The sequence below is a fragment of the Panthera leo genome, chromosome C2 (assembly GCF_018350215.1).
Source record: "Panthera leo isolate Ple1 chromosome C2, P.leo_Ple1_pat1.1, whole genome shotgun sequence".
NCBI lineage: Eukaryota > Metazoa > Chordata > Mammalia > Carnivora > Felidae > Panthera > Panthera leo.
The window spans coordinates 9,330,365-9,347,169 of NC_056687.1; the positions used below are offsets into that span (position 1 = coordinate 9,330,365).

The 16,805-nt window shown below is 45.2% G+C and overlaps 1 protein-coding gene and 1 pseudogene across 1 annotated transcript; both read right to left on the reverse strand.

The window, feature by feature from the left end:
- Positions 1 to 1,054: 1,054 nt before the first annotated feature.
- LOC122198394 lies at positions 1,055 to 3,340 on the reverse strand (annotated as a pseudogene).
- Positions 3,341 to 6,681: 3,341 nt separating this feature from the next.
- LOC122229792 (carbonyl reductase [NADPH] 1-like) lies at positions 6,682 to 14,080 on the reverse strand. The gene is made up of 3 exons (XM_042955277.1): positions 13,698 to 14,080; positions 13,028 to 13,135; positions 6,682 to 7,206 (listed from the first exon to the last, which is right to left on the reverse strand). Exons 1-3 carry the CDS (start codon positions 13,984 to 13,986, stop codon positions 6,725 to 6,727), a joined length of 879 nt encoding a protein of 292 aa, XP_042811211.1. The 5' UTR covers positions 13,987 to 14,080; the 3' UTR covers positions 6,682 to 6,724.
- Positions 14,081 to 16,805: the final 2,725 nt, after the last annotated feature.

Consider the following 16,805-nt stretch of genomic DNA (forward strand, 5'->3'; position numbering starts at 1 on the left):
ACTGAAGAGCCTGACACAGGGCTTGATCTCACGAACCATGAGAATGCGATCTGAGCTGAAATCAAGAGTCTGATGCTTAACCGACTGAGCCACCCAGACACCCGACTAGGTAATTTTAAATGCTGGATAGAAAGGTCAAGTGCAGCCGTAAGTAATGCAGTTGACAAAAGTGTCACCTGTCACACAAGAAAAAGTATATAGTTAGTTCTATATTTTAAAACTTTAGGTTTTTAAGTCCAATATTCCAACACTGATTTGACTTTGATGCTCAGGAAGGGGATGGAACGTACAGATGGAGCCTCACGTCTAGGGTTTGGGACCATCCGTGGACCTGGAACACCTTTTATTTTGTAGGCATTGTTTTCCGCACAGTCTGGACAGAAGTCAGTCACCGTGAAGGCGGGAGAGGCTTCACAGCTCTGCAGTGTAGTGAACAGACTAGGAAGACCACAGATTCTTTTCTTTTCCATTGAAGAGCAACACAGGTATTGAGAGAGAAAGGATGCTACTGTCTAATCGGACCTCCTTGCTAGGGGTCGTGCCACACATGCTTCATTGTTCACTGGCTGTGGACATAGCAGCTTCTCACAGACTACTAGGGTTTTCCACAAAAGACTCGTGTGAGGTTAACCGGGAAGAGGACAACTAGACTGGCAACAGTGCCAGGGCACTCAGCTTCCCTAATCAAGATCCACATCGACACACGCATGTCTCTGCGGTGGAAACGACTGCCAATTACGGAGTTAAGACCTTATCTGCCTTTTGCCCCTTTTCCATATTAATAAGATTTGGAGATTCTTTTCAGGAAAGTGTCTGTAACTTTTGTTTAAGGGACAGGATGACACTGGCAGACATTTCAGGCCATTTATCCATGAACTCTGTCTTCCCCTTAACCATCTTAATGCCTCCTACCTACCAAACCTGGCAAGAGAGACCATCTGACTCCAGGCTGTTTGTAGTCCTCCCCTGAAAGGAAACACTTTGTATGTAAGTTGATGGCACCGCTTTCCACACGTTTTCCTCGGGAGCTCCACAGTCCAGGCAACCGTGGCACCTAGTCCTCCGCAGTGATGTTTTGGGAAAAGGTAGGCCATGGACTCCCCATTGTGGATTCTCCGAATTGCTTCAGAAAGAATCAGACTGATACCAGCAGTCTCTATCTTGGGACACTGCGGCTTCCGCATGCCGTGAGGGACAGTATTCGTCACCACCACCTCATCAATGGAGGACTCCTCACTCAGGCAGGGTCCTCTGCAGACAGGATGCCTTCAGTGGCCATGACATAGATCTTGTAAACCCTCTCTCTTTCAGTGTCTCCGCAGAAGCAACACATCTTCCTGCATCATCCATAATGTCATCCACCATGCAGTGTGCCCACCATCATCTCTGACTACAGTTATCGACGGCTTGTCTTTGGCCATCATCAGCGGCAACCCCAGACCTGGGTGGACAGTAGCATTTTTGACCACTGGGGAAGAATGACGACCTTCATCCATGTCCCGCTCTGTACCCTGGGCTTCTGCGTGGATTACAGCTAACCCCAGATGGAGTCCCCCAGCATATGACTGGGCAGTATCAGGAGACTTTGCTACAATGACTGCATTCCTGTAATTCAGAATTTCTCCCTGGTTATACTGCAACACAAAGGGTGAGGCTCTAAGGTTGTACATGGGAAAGCTGCAAACGCCTTGTATTTACTTTTGATGAAGATCTTTGGTGATCATGTGAGTTAAACCTGCTTTTGCCAGAATGTTCGCCAAGAATTTACACACAATGGAATGAACCCCTCTTCCTCACCTTGCTCTGCTTGCTGTAGGGGAAATAAGGGATGACTCTAGTGATGTTCCTGGCACGGGCTGTCTTCAGTGCCTAAGCCATGCTCAGTAACTCCGTCACAGCTGTATTCACATCTCTGGGTCTTGTCTGTATAATGAAAATATCTTGGCCATGAATAGATTCTTTTATTTCAAGTCTTGTTTCTCCATTGGTCTCTTGATAGACCACAGATTTCCCCAGCTCAGCACCAAGATGCCCAAGGCCACCTAGGACTGGGGCAGAACTTACACTCACTGCGACCTGGCCTTGTAGCCACCTCAGAGCCAGTAGGACCTGTCAATGGAAATGAAGGACATGCATCTATTCCTGGAAGGGAAATTGTTTTTTTTTTGGGGGGGGGGGTGGAATTGATCCTACAGATACCCTCCCTGGGGTACAAAATGACAGCAGGGCAAGGATGTTCTTTAAAAGCTCCCAGCCAAGTTGTTGCAAAGGTCACAAAATTATCCAGCAAGATGATAACGGTTGTAATTTTTCTAAGTGATACATTACAAGTTGTTTACCGTCATCAAACAGGTACAAGTGTTTGATCTGAACACGGCATGGCTGTGTCTGTAAACTTCAGTAATCCTTTTGGGTCCTAGTGTCTGTGTATGCAGTACTTGCTGGTAGACAGTGCCCTCTGGTGGTTTAGTGGCCAAACTACATGGCGTCTGGATCCATTTCTGTGACCATCATACAAAGTACCACAAGCTGGGGCTTAAAACAACAGAAAGGTATTTTCTCACGGTTCTGGAGAGCAGAAGTCCAATATCAAGGTGTTGCCGGGGTCGTTCTCGCTCTTAAAACTCTATCAAAGAATCCTTCCTTGCCTCTCCCAGCTTCAGGTGGTCGCTGGCACTCCTTGGGATTCCTTGGTTTGTGGTTACATCATCCCAACCCCTGCCTTCTCTTCTGTATCCTCCTCCTTTTTTATAAAGACACCAGTCATTGGACTTAGGGCCCTTCCTGATCTAGCATGACCTCATCTTTTTTTTTTATGTTTATTTAGTTTTGAGAGAGAGACAGACAGCGAGTGAGCAGTGGAGACATAATTGCTGAGTGTGTGTGTTCCTTGCCTTTGACTGAAGGCAAAGAACTTTCCGAACTCTTTGTTCTTCAAGAGCAATACTTTGGTACAACTGGTAATCCTAGGGAGAGCTGCCAGGAAGAAATGCCAGAGGTTTTTACCTGGGGGATCTTTAAGGTAATCTGCCAAAACTTACATTGAGTCACCAATGTGGCCAAACTGCTAAGTAAACAAGGAACATGGGGATCTTACTTTTCCGGGGCTACCATAACAAATGATTACAAACTGTACCCAGTTAAAACAACAGCGATCTAGTCTCTTGAAGCTCCAGAGGCCAGAGGTCTGAAATCAAGGTGCTTCCAGGACTGTGCACTCTCCGGTTTCTAGGGAAGACCCTTCCTTACCTCTTCCCTCTTCTGGTGGCTAAAGGTGTTTCCTTGCTTATGGCTACATCAGTCCACTCACTGCTTCCATGTTCACAGGCCTCCTCTTCATCCTCAAAACTTCCTCACCTCTGTAAATAAGGGTACATGTGATGGCATCGAGGACCCTCCAAGATAATCCAGGATAGGTTCCACTGCTTGAAATCCCAACTTAATGCATTTGTGACAATATAGAGTAACATTTATTCTTTTGCCACATGTGTTAATCAGTCTAGAATCTCCAGAGAAAATTGAACTGATAGGGTGTGTGTGCATACACATGCTTAGAGGAAGAGAGGGAAAGAGTGAGCGAGAGAGATTTATTTTAAAGAATCGTAAGGAATGACTCACAATTATGGAGGCTGACGAGTCCAAAATCAGCAGGGAGGCCTGCAGCCTGGAGATTCAGGGAAGAGAGAATCAGGGAGATTCAGGCCAAAAAGCATCTTTAGAGTAACATCAGCAAGATGGCAGAGTAGGAAGTCCTATCCCTGGTTTACCCACAGAAACACCAAATTGATGGAGGTCCTGAATCTAGTTAATTAGTTGCAGTCTTCCAGAGGAGCACAAACCAGAGAGAAGCTATAGTGAATGGAGGAAATGGAAAAAGCAGTGTCTTCAGGAAATGTTGGTTTTAGATGGGGTTAGAGGGATTTGAGGCAGGAAGGGAGGGCATAGGTGCAGGTGGAGAGGCAGGAAAACAAATATGTGCTCTGGAGATCCTGGAATATTCTAGGCAAGTGATAGGTTTTAGGCCGGCCTTATGAATTGGAGGTAGTGAGGTTCCACTAACCTGACTAGATCACACAGAGAGAGGAGGGTTGGAAGACGATGCCCATGTTGTTGACCAGCACTTCCAGACCCCCACACTCCTTGCATAGGAAGTCAAGCAGCGCATGGCTGCTCTGCAGGTCATGGATGTCAGGCAGGGGGAAGCATGGTTGGGAGCATCATGTTCCCCGAGACCTGCTGGCACAGAACACCCATGATGGTGAAGCCTAGTTGGGCCCAGTCACCAGCACCACATGGCTGTAGGTCTACTAGGCTGAGCGAGGCATTAGAGTGCAGAAAGCAGACATGGTAAGACACTTGGGGTGTGCTGTGGGCCCCGTGCACTGGCACAGGTGTGTTCTGGTATCTGGGGATGTTACCCCTAGAGCTAGAGGCCCTGCCTCCATCACCCATCAAAGAAGGGGCCAAAGGTTCCAGATGGTTCCCTAATGATGCTATACCAGGTCTGTCTCTCCCAGGTCTGTATCTTAAACCCAACCAGAACTCCCCACTCTTAGGATCCTTCCTCTGAGCTCAGCAATGGTTCAGGATGGACTGATGTGCTCCTCGGAAAGAAAATGGGTAGTCACAGGCTAATAAGAGCTAGAGATTTATGGTAGTGGAACTAAACATATCTTGGGAAAACCCCATCAGGAAGAAAGGAATATAGCCATTGTGTTGGGAATGTGTCCTTCTTCCTCTGTAGAATGGGAAAGTTTGCCTTCTTCTAAGATGCAGTGAAACTGGTTGTACAGGGAAGTGCTTCTGAGGACACAGATCCCCTGCTTTCTCAGTAGAAACTCAAGAGAGAGATACAGAGAATGAGGTCCTGTGCTGGGACTTGGGTGTGGGCAGGACTCCTCCCTCAGTGGGATTCCCAGTGAGCCCCGAGTGAGAGGGAATGTTTGTGAAGCTCACTGTGGCTGAGGAATTGCTTGGGATGTCTGCTTTAGTGGTTATAAAGTGCTTATATTTGGTGTAGACCAAGGTTTTAGTTAATAAGTGTTATATATAATTTGGTGTTATTTTTAAGGTATCAAGGAAAAGAGATCTCTGTGATACTGGGATACATTTCCAAACCAGCAGTTGACATGCTATTGTTTTGTCCTAGACATTGATGCTCCTCATGGGTCAGTTTAGAAAAGCCAGATAACAGAGAGAAAATTAATAGCCCTTTTGAAGGGAAAGACCTATTTTTTAAAAGTTTATTTATTCTGAGAGAAAAAGAGAAAGAGCAGGGGAGGTGCAGAGAGAGAGAGAGAGAGAGAGATCTGAAGTGGGCTCTGTGCTGACGGCAGAGTCCTATGTGGGGCTAATGAACCTTGAGATAATGACCTGAGCCAAAGTTAGACGCTCAACTGACTGAGTCACTCAAGCGCCCCTGAAGGGAAAGACATAAAGTATGGACCCAACCCTTGCTTGCAGGGCCCATCAGTTCTCATTTCTGTCAGCCTGAAATCCCTGGTGAAGACTGAAAAATAATCATGAGAGGAGGAAGTCTGTACAACATGGATGCTTCTGTGAGGGGAGGGAGGTGATGGGCATTCACGGAGGCCCCCAGGAGCCAGGCTGGGTGTGGGGCAGTAAGAAGCTCCCCTCAGGGCCCTGGATGTGTCAGGCCCCAGTCTGGGGACGCTTATAGGGGGCACTTTGCATCGCCCTTGTTTTCAGCCTGTTCACCTGTATTAGTTCATTTACTCTTCATGGAAATCCTATGACTTCCCCAGAATTGTACACTTAGGAGACCGATGTACAGCAACATGCAGGATTTTGCTCAAGGTCACCCCATAAGGTGGCAGAGCCAGGACGTTTTTGTTTCCAGATGTTTGTCTTTAAAGCTTCGAAAGAGGTATTTGGAAAGACTGGGACGGTAGACACCCATGTATCAACCAAACCAGATTCATCTATGACGAGTATTTTACTATCCTCTATGTTCTCTAGAGATCTTTCTGGACCTTGTTAATGTTACAAACTTGGTGACACGTTATCTGTACATGAATAGCGCATTCGCCTTGAGGAGATTTGACGGTAATTCATATTCATTGATACCAATCCATATTCCCTTTTCTCCCTTGTCTCAGGTTGTCTTATGGATGCATCGTAAGAGCCTACTTCCCTCTCACAACTTGAAATTGTTTTTCCCCAGTGAGTTTGATATTTAAAGAGACCACAGAATGTCTATTTGTGGTGGGGTGCACATGTCATAGTAGAGGCTGATAAAGTATGCTAGCAAGGGAAGTCCATCCCCATTCATGGGTTTATATATCATCTCTGGTAACTTTAAAGCTACAACAGCAGATATGAGTACGCCCAACAGAAGCCATTGGCCTGCAAAGGCAAATACATTCACTCTGTGTCTCTTTCACTAATATTTATCAACTCCTGTGTTAAACTGTCCCTTCTCTCAACCTAACTTAGGTTCTGTTAGTTTTTTGGGCCGATTGGCAAGCAATAAGCTGCACACATGGACATTTACTTATAACTGTTTATTCATCTATGATGTTCATTCACTATTGTCATTAAGTCCACTTTTCCTTCTCATATATCACAGAAGAAATCACAGAAGACTTCACAGAAATAGTAGCTAATTCAAGGTGAGTACTTGATACAAATAAAGGTTCTTTCTTTCTTTTCTTTGACAAGGACATTGCTGATAGTGGAATCTCGTGGTCAAATCATGACTGTATCATAACAGGACCCATGAAGGGAACTGAGAGGGGGGTCCCCATTGTTCAACTTTCTTCTCCATAACCAACTCCCCGTGAGGCTCCTTGGCATCCGGGGGCAAAAGGGCCAAGTAGACGGGAGTCTCTGCTCCTTCTTCTGGGCTTTTAATGGCTTTCGGTCCACCCATGGCTGTTCTCACCCACCCAGGGCAGCAGGCATTCAGGAGGATCCTGTCTCCCCTCCTCTGCTCACTCAGTTTCCTGGCATGGATTCTGGACAGGACCGTGACACCAATCTTTGACACTCCATATGTGAGTGCCCTCATATCAGGCCAGCCCTCCTTTATGTGTACCCTGTTCTTTGTGTCTTCCACAAACTTGTTCATGAGTTCCAACAGCTCCTCCTCTGTGATAGTCTCACTTCTGAACTTCTGCTGCATTCCTGGGCTGCAGTTCTTAAGAGCTACTAAGCTCATTATGCTAGACACATTGACCACTCTGCCTAAAATACAACACAAGTAGTTACATAGAATGGCATGCACAATAATGATGAATACCACAATCCCTTGGATTTGTCTATTTGGGAGACAATTACCAGTTTGCTAGGAGTGTGATTGTAGTCTTCCTATATAAGTGAAGGACACAATACAGTCTTGAACCTTGTAACACTCATAATGTCTCAGAGGACGTCAGAGAAATGATCTAATGGGGAGTGCAGTGCCTAGATGTCCCATAAGGAAAAGACAGCCCCTTATACAGGAACGTGCTCCAGAAGGTAAGTAGGTGCTCACTGCAATCATGAGTAGAGAGACACTTTTCTTCACAGGTCCCCTTTGGGACCATCTTAACATCTTATGGTCCCATGGCCAGTGCTCTATGAATGAGTGTCTATCAACCAACAAACAACTGATCAGTTTATTGATGACCTTTTGAAGGAGAGCAACTGCATAGGTTTTGTGGGCTGTCTTTCTGCTATAACCAGGTAAAAACAAATCTCCTCAGTGGGGTAAGGTGCATGCTATTTTCTCTATGTTGGGATTTCATCAACTCAGGAGCAGTGAGAACACACCAGGCAATAAGGTCATGGAGAGGGGCAACAGAACAGTCACATGTTAAAAAGATAGTATAAAAAGAAATGCTACAACATGGATGAATCTTGATAACATTACCCAAAAGAAAGTGGCCAGTCACAAAAGACTGTTCATTATATGATTCTCTATATATGGGATGTCCAGAAAAGTAAATGTTCAGGCAGAAAATAGATTGGAGGTTGCTTCGGGCAGTGGGAATGCAGGACCAGAGGGCTGATGTTAAGCGTCCAGGTTCTCCTTGGGGTGATGACAGTGTGCTAATCTTGAAGCGGTGATTGCTCCACACCTCTGTCCATTTACTAAACTCCACTGAATTGCATACCTGAGATGGGTGAAGTGTATGATGTGTGAATTTTATCTCAGTAAAGTGGTTAAAAGTGTTAATCACATAGTTCTCACTAATTCTTTTTCAAAAATATTATTCATAAATGTGAACTTACATTGACATGTATAGTTTACTATTTTTCCATCTACATGAGTATCTTTAGCCTAATAGAAAGATTATGAGAATTTACAAACAATAAGAGCTTCAATAAATTAGGAAACTATCCCTATTTTATGTAAATATCCGGGAAAGACAGTCATGGTCACTTAACTCTGAGCTCCATCCCACTAAGGAATGTCAGTGCCATACAAGTTCAGTGGGAGAGATAATGCATGACCCTGTGACTCTCATTGGTGGTGTTTAGAGATAATTAAAATGATTTCTAGAAAGTACCTTATTAATGTAACAGTTTTCTAACATAAACACCTTTTAGAAAGGGGTCAGTTATTCCAGTCCTTCCTTTCATCTAAAACATGTTAAGTGTCACTTTAACGGAACTTATGTGTTAAATGGTTTAGTAAGCACTTCTCATGTTTGATTACTTAACTAATTAGATTTATTTTCTTTTAAAAATATCATCTGCCTGTCTCAAAATAAAAATAATACACATTAATGTTTCAAAATCGCAAAACACAGAAGTTTATGAAATAAGACGGGGCCAAGGAACCCACCCTGGGTAACTGGTATACCAGAAAGACAGCAACATTTACTCACAGGGGCTTGGAGCCATTTTCTTATGTACCTTTACTATAGACACTAGATGGAGAAACTCTACTAACTTTCTGCAGGCTGTGTATAATGTATAATGAAGTGATGCCCTCTTGTCTATTCTGTATTGTCTATTTCAGGAAGTCTAGAATCACCTGTGAAAATGCTTACCTGTGTATTTCAGGGAGACTGACAGGGAGTAAAAGGTTTTGTAGGTAAATTCCTTATAGTAGATGCTGCAACCATTCCCTCAACCCAGGCCTGTCCCCTGCACTGACCACATCTGCAAGTGGCAGGCTGGCTGTCAGTGGGCTTCACCTGAGAGCTGGGTGAGTTGGTAGACCCTTCTGGTGTGACAGCTCAGGACAGGAAACACAAGTGCAGGAATAGGAAGTACTTATGGAGTTTATACGGCCAAGTGTCTGATCCAAACATTTGGTCTCCAGAGTAGACTCATGGCTTTCATGTATCGTTTTGAGGACTCTGAGCTGGAATGCACGCAGCCCGTGCGCTACGAAGTTTAAGGGTGGGGCGCCTGGATGGCTTAGTCAGTTAAGCGACTGCTTCTTGATTTCAACTCAGGTCATGATCTCACGGTTCGTGGGTTGGAGCCCCGCGTTGGGCTCTGTGCTGACAGTTTGGAGCCTGCTTGGGATGCCCGTTCTCGCTCTCTGCCCCTCCCTCACTCGTGCCCTCTCTGTCAAATATAAGTAAGTAAACTTAAAAGAAAAGAAGTTTATGGACCATCCATAAGACCTTGTGATAAGGGTGTGTGAGTGCATTTGAGTGTGTCGTATGTCTGCATGTGAGTGTGTGCGAAAGAGACTGGATGTGTGACTGCAAGTGTGTGACCTGTATGAGGTAGCGTGTGAAGGAATTGCCCCGTCACAGTCAGCGTGAAAGCATGTCACCCAGATACGAAAGGACTCTTGTTCTGGTGGGGCTGGCGTGCGTCTCAGGCTTATAGTCTATCCAGGCCATTACTCTGTATGTGGCCAGGGATCTATTTAGGAACATCTCTCCCTCTCCAAACTTCAGTGTCCTAAAGCACAGCCACAGTGATCTCCACAACACAAGCTATTTTAGACGTCATCTCATCTGGGGTCACAAACTTCAAGGGCAGCATTTGACTCTCAAGGCTATTCAGAATCTGTAAGTCCAAGCTGGTCTCATGACCTTTGATGATTTAACATTTGTCACATTCCCTGAAGGATCCATGTTTTCTAATATCAAGAGGACCAGTTCTTTAGTGTCTTGACTGATAAGGGTTTTTCAGAAAACACTTCAAGTTTTGAAATGTGCCTCCTGTGGTTTTCCCTGAGGTACCTGGGGGTCTTGCGATAAGGAAGGCATTGGCCCAATAGAGCAGAGTCCTTTTATTTTCTGTTTCCCTTGCCTTACTGGGTAAGGCTTCATCTGAAGAAGCAAGATGTAGGGAAAATGATTTGAGGACCTTGAGTAGTGGGAAGAACCACTAGTTTGGATGTCGCATGACCTCGGTCTTCAGCCAGCTGTGCTTGTGACCTTGAAATCCATTATTCCTCCAAGTTCTTAATGGGGACCATATATAAAATGCCTAGCACATCACACCTAGAAATGTCCAGCCACCTATCCTTTCTAGAACCAATATGTCAGAGTGTGTGTGTGACTGAGATATGTTTACTATTATAATTTTCCCACCAAATTCCTCTAGTGGGTTTTCAGACTACAGGATATTGCAAAGCAGTACTTTCTCAAAGGAAGGTTGAGAACAACTTCTGTAAGGTTTCCTTGGTTACAGTAGCCTTAATAAGATCATATTTCTACCTACTATTTTAAGTTTATGTCTGATGAAAAGAGTGCTCATATTTTCAATGTTTGTTCAATTCCTTAGAGTGCTTTCTGTCTTAATAGCTTTTTGAAATAAGTGTAATTTATGAGAAAAAGAATAACAACAGCTTATCCTTTTAAAGAGAATATCTTTCAAATTCAGGAATAGGAATGCGAATGAAAAGATATGGAATGTGGGAAGGGATTTATATGACTTTGACACTAATTACATGCTTTAGACTGATTGGTGATGGGCACCTGGTTGTTGTAAATTCTTATCTTCGTTTTCTGCCTAAAATATTAACTACAGCTGTTATTGAAGAAAGAATTAAAATAGAAGAATTGCAGTGCCTGAGTGGCCCAGTTGGGTAAGCGTCTGACTCTTGATTTTGCTCAGGTCATGATCTCATGGTTCATGAGTTCAAGGCCTCTTTGGGCCCTGCAGTGAAAGCATGGGGCTTGCTTGGATTCTCTCTTCTACTCTCTTTGCCCCTCCCCACTGGCACTCTCGCTCTCAAAATAAATAAATACACTTAAAAAAATATAAGGAGAGGGGTGCAGGGGTGGTTCAATTTGTTGAGTATTGGTTTAGTTGATTAAAAAAAATAAGAAGAATCAGTAGGTACTATCTCTCAATATCCCTAAAGTCACAATTGTGTCTTTTGGTTTGTCCTTACACACCTCAAAACAGAGCACATGTTGGCCTTTTGCATGTGTTCTGACCCGCAGAGACCTGGTGGGTGTCATTGGAGATTGTTCTTTGTATCCTGGTTTCTGAAGTATGGGGGAGGAGGGACAGCATTTCCTTTGGCTGCCCTAGCTAGGACTTCTCCCAGATAGTCTCCCCAAAGAGGGTAATGTTCTGATAACATGAACCACTGTGGCTGCCATCCCCTCAAATAATGGAAGAACTCTCTTATTTCCAAAGGCAAGGGAACCCTGGTCTTACACTGAGAATATAGCTTGCATTTTCATGGCCATGACTCTAGTTTTCCTGAGGCAAGATCAATATTTGATTAGAGCCTGCCTTAGCAAATGCAGAAGAACACTCATTCCTCATTCTGGTCTGAGGCCAATACACAGCAGGCAGTGACACTCTGCAGTCAGTGAGAAAACAATCAGCCACAAGGGTGATTTTTGCCTTTAAGGTGGTGGATGTGATGCTGGCACACAGAACTCATCCCACATCCACGTTGTGGTGAGTAAAGGACTCATGGGACATTTGAGAGCTGCCCTTTGGGTGCCAGAGAAGCCAGTGGTAGAAGAAGTGATGGAAGTTTCCAGGAATGAAGAGGGAATGGGGACAGAACTAAGAGTAAACTGTACACGCACGTACTCATTCAAGCCAGACACCCTAATCTTTCTAAAAGTGTCGGCTTATTTAGTCAGTGTACTGAATGGGTGGTGGTTCCCCCATCACATTAACGTGGGGGTAAATATTTCAGTAGTTAACAACCAAGGAATTGTGGCAGTTTGTTTTGTGCAAACAATGACCAAGGTGAAGGGAGGTTGATGGGCCTGGACTTTGGCAGGTCTGACAAGACGGATCCCTACGAGTTATGCTCAGGCTGCCTTTGATCCTGAAGGACTTTTGGGAGTAAGTGAGCACTCAGGGAGTAGAGAGAATAACCATAAAGGAAAAGAGAAAAAACAGTGTCTCTAGGAAGGTTTCAATTGTCCAGAAACGACAGCTGAGTCTCTGTTGGAGGAGAGTTGGGATGCAGATAGCTTGGGGGACAAAATCTATAGGACAACTGTAGGACCTGGTCACTGACAATCAGGAGGTGGGCATGGTGACCTCATTTTTCATGGTGGGTGGATGGAATGGTCCGTGACCAGGATGATATTGGGAAAGCACAAGTGTTATCTGGACATGTTTTAGATATTTAGATGGGGGTGAGGGTGAGGGGCAGGAAGGGTCAGATTTGAGGAGGGAAGGGAGGGCATCCTGAGGAGTAGGAGAGACAGGAAGACAATGTTCTAGGGAATGTCCTAGGCAGGCGATAGATTTTAGGGGAGCCTGACATGTTTGGATAGTGAAAATTCTACTAGCCTGAATTAAATCCTCAGAGGGAGGGAAAGGGAGAAGAAAGGGTCCAGGAAGGAATCCCCAGGGAAGTGCACCTGTGAGGGGCACACAGTGCAGAAAAGGCCTCTGTGAGGAGAGTTTGAGATGAAGATGTGAAGGAGAAGAAAGAGCCAGTTGTGAAAGGCCAGCAGGACAGAAGACACTGATCACTGCTGGACACGTGTGTACAGAGTCCTGAAGAGAAGGTCACCTGTGCAGGTGGGGACACAGCAGGGAGAGGGAGCAGGGCCTGTAGATGAGGTCAGAGAGTTGGGGGCCAGATCATTCCAGAAACAGTACCACTGTAAGTTGTCACACCTACCTTGTGGTTTCATTAGAGGCAGCAGTTCTGTGCACATGTCTCGAGTACCAAAGAAGTTTGTTCTCAATGTCACTTGTGCTTGAATATGTAAGGGGGTGGGGTCACCATCTTGTAGGGGAGAAGGAGAATAGGTTAGTAAGTAGTAGCCTTGTGAAAATATTCCATGAAGTGACAATAACTTTTTTTCTGTGCAAACTGGTGAATTTTCAGCAATTTCTGTGTTAGGTAACACCACTGTCTGGGTGTGAATTATCTGGCTGGTTGATGCTGTGCAGCTTTGTAAGTGGGCACCATGTGGGGAGGCTAAAGGAAGGATGCACAATGGTATTTCTGTGTATCCTTGTTTAAATGTGTTGTTGTTCATTGCAAAATAGGTTAAATCTTTACCAAATGACTCAGATCCAGTCAGAGAGACACTTGCAAAAACCTGGGTGACATCCCTGAGAGACTAATCTATGACAATGCCAAGGTCCTGTGGCTGGAAATGCTTGCAACTGCTGGAAGGTCCTGCTCTCCCTGTGTCTCCAGTCCATCTTCTTCCCTAGGGAGGCCGTTCTAGATCCCCTCAGAGCTCTGGACCCCAGAGCAGCGGTTTAGACACCAGCCCCAAACCCACCCTGGCTGGTCCCCTAAGAGAGGTCTCCTGGCCTAAGAGTTCCCACGTTCTTACTATCGAGGGCAATGCCCGCGTTGTTGACCAGCACGTCCAGGCCCCCGTACTCCTTGCGCAGGAAATCACGCAGGACGCGGATGCTCTGCAGGTCGTCGACGTCCAGCAGGTGGAAGCGCGGACTCAGGCCCTCGCCCTGGAGCTGCTGCACGGCCGCCCGTCCCCGCGCCTCGTCCCGTGCCGTGAGCACCACGTCCCCGGAGAACTGCCGGCACAGGTCACGCACGATGGCCAAGCCGATGCCCTTGTTGGCCCCGGTCACAAGCGCTACACGGATGTGTGACGACATGACTGTGTGGATTGCTAGGGAGGCCCTGTGTGTGGAGCCGATGGTGCTGTGGGCCACACTGAGGGCTAGTGGTGCGGAGGCCTGGCCACAGTCAGAGATGCCAGTAGAACTGTGTTCTTGGATCCAGCGCTGTGGCTCCTAGAGCTGAGGTCCCACCCCCATCCCTCCATGAAAGGAGGGGCCAGAGTTCCAGTAGTTTAATGAAGCTGTATCAAATCCATACCTACTGGGGCTGTACCCTGAGCCCAACCAGGACTGTGTCCTCTTAGGATGCTACCTCTGAGCCAAGCAATGGCTTGAGGTCAACTGATGTGCTCCCCAAACTAAGGTGGTTGGCCCTGGGGTTAATAGGGGGCTACTGATTCATGGTAGGCTAGTTAAAATTATTTTCGGAAACCCTCAAAAGTAAAGAAGGAGTACAGATATTGTCTTGGGAATGTGTCCTTCTTCCTCTGCAGAATGGGAAAGGTTGCTTTCTTCCAAGATGCAGTGAAGTTGCTTGCACAGGGGAACTGCCTCTGAGGACACAGTCCCTTTACTTTTTTCGGAGAATCTCAATAGTGAGGAACAGAGAATTAGGTCCTGTGCTGTGATGGGGGTGTGGACAGGGCTCCTCCCTCTGTGTGATTTTCAGTGGGTCCTGGGTGGGAGGGAATGTTTATGAAGCTCACTGTGGCCAACAAATTGTTGGGAATGTTTGATTTAATGGTTACATTAGCCCCTTTTTCCTGAAATCCCTACTTTTTGGTTCTGTTTAAGGTTACAGTTAATGTGTTATATATAAATAGGTGTTATTTTCACAGTATCAAGGGGCTCTGTGGTGGGAAGCCATTGGCCCCAGTCAAGGTGAGTTTCTTTATCGGCTGTCCCTCTAGCCTTACTGGGCAAGAAATCACTTGAGGAACAGGATCCTCAGCATAAAAGATTTGAGGACCCTGAGTAGTGAGAAGAACCATTAGGCTGGAAGCTACATGAACTTGGTCTACATCAGGCTGTGCATGGGACCTTGAGATCTGTTTTTCCTTCATGTTCTTGATGGGGACAATATATAAAATGCCTAGCACATCAAATGTAGTAATGTCCATACACCCCACCTTTCTAGAACTATAATATGTCAGAGTGTGGGTGTGTGAGGGAGGTGCCTTTACTGTGGTAATTCCCCCCTGCCAGCTGATTCCCCTAGTGATTTTCCAGACTATTGGACATTGAAAAGCAGGACCTCAAATCAAGGTTGACAACACCTTCTTTAAGGTTTACATAGTGTGTGTGCCTTAACAAGACTGTTTTGCTCCTAGAACTTTTACAGCTACTGTTTGATGAACAAGAGTGTTCAGATTTCACAGGTGTGCTTGATTCCTCAGAATAGTCATTCCATAATATATTTTGGAAATAAATGCATATTATAATTTAATGAGAAAAAAGAAGAATAACAGCTAATGAGCACTAAAGAGAATATTCTCCAAAGTCAGGAAGAGGAATTCTGGGGAAATGAGAGGGAAAAGACATGGAATGTGGAAAGGGGTTTCCATGGCCCTGACATTGATTGATGGGTTAAGATAGGGGGTGGGCTCCTGGCCGCTGTAGATTCTTATATCTTCTGTGGCTAGATTATTTCAGAAACACTGTTTTTACAGAAAGCATTAAAAAGTAAGGAGAAGTTGGGCACCTGGGTGGCTCAGCCGGTTAAGCGTCCAAATCTTGATTTCGGTTCAGGTCACGATCTCACGATTCATCAGTTTCAGCCCCACATTAGATCTGGGCTGACATTGCAAAACTTGCTTGGGATTCTATCTCCCTCTCTCTGTCCTTCCCTTGCTCTCTCTCTCTCTCTCTCTCTCTCTCAAAATAAATAAAAAAGTAAGAAGAAATTTCTTTTAAAAAGAAAGAAATTTACATTTTTTAAAAAAAAGTTTTGTGTTTTTTTTACATTTTTTACATTTTTTTAAAAAAAGTAAGAAGAAGAAATCCACATCTATTATCCTTTGGTATCCTATCCATAAGGTCATCCTACTCTGATATTCTCCTTCCAAGGTAAACAACAAGGTTAACATTGACTTTTTGGATGTGTTCTGCCCCCACAGAGATCTGGTACAAAACATTCAAGATTGTTTTTTGTATCTAAGGTTCTGAAGTATGGGGGAGGACGGACAGTATTTCCTTTGGCTGCCCTAGCTAGGACTTCTCTCAGATAGTCTCCCGGAAGAGGGTAATGTCCTGATAACATGAACCACTGTGGCTGCCATCCCCCCAAATAATGGAAGAACTCTGCTATTTCCAAAGGCAAGAAAACCCTGCTCTTCTGCTGAGAATATAGCTTGCATTTCCATGTCCCTGAGTCTAGTTTTCCTTAGGCAAGATCAATATTTGATTAGAGCCTGCCTCAGCAAATGCAGAAGAACACTCATTCCTCATTCAGGTCCACGACCAAATACACAGCAGGCGATGACACTATTCAGTAAGTGAGAAAACAATCAGCCAGAAGTGATTTTTGCCTTCTAAGGGGGATATGTGTAGGATGTGTGGTGATGGCACAAAGAACTTGTCCCACATCAATGTTGTGGTGAGTAAAGGAGTCAGGGGAGATTTGAGAGCTGCCCTTTGTTTGAGGTGAACTCAGTGAACTCAGTACTGGTAGAAATAGTAGAACTTTTTCAGACAGGACAGGGAAAGGGGGCAGGACTGACAGTAAGATGTACCTGCATGTGCTCAATTCCAATCCACCAATCTTTATCTTTTGTGGAAAATCAGTAATGGGAAACCTCACTAAATGCAGTCAGGAAGCCGGCAGCGGGAGCAACTCATGCCCTACCACTCCCAGT

Excerpts from the sequence above, each read along its gene's own strand:
- LOC122229792 (XM_042955277.1), bottom strand. The coding sequence starts at position 13,986 with ATGTCGTCACACATCCGTGTAGCGCTTGTGACCGGGGCCAACAAGGGC. Across the intron at positions 13,136-13,697 it reads CGCGGGCATTGCCCTCGATA|ATGGTGACCCCACCCCCTTA; the intron begins GTAAGAACGTGG and ends CTCCCCTACAAG. Across the intron at positions 7,207-13,027 it reads GCCTCTAATGAAACCACAAG|GCAGAGTGGTCAATGTGTCT; the intron begins GTAGGTGTGACA and ends GTTGTATTTTAG.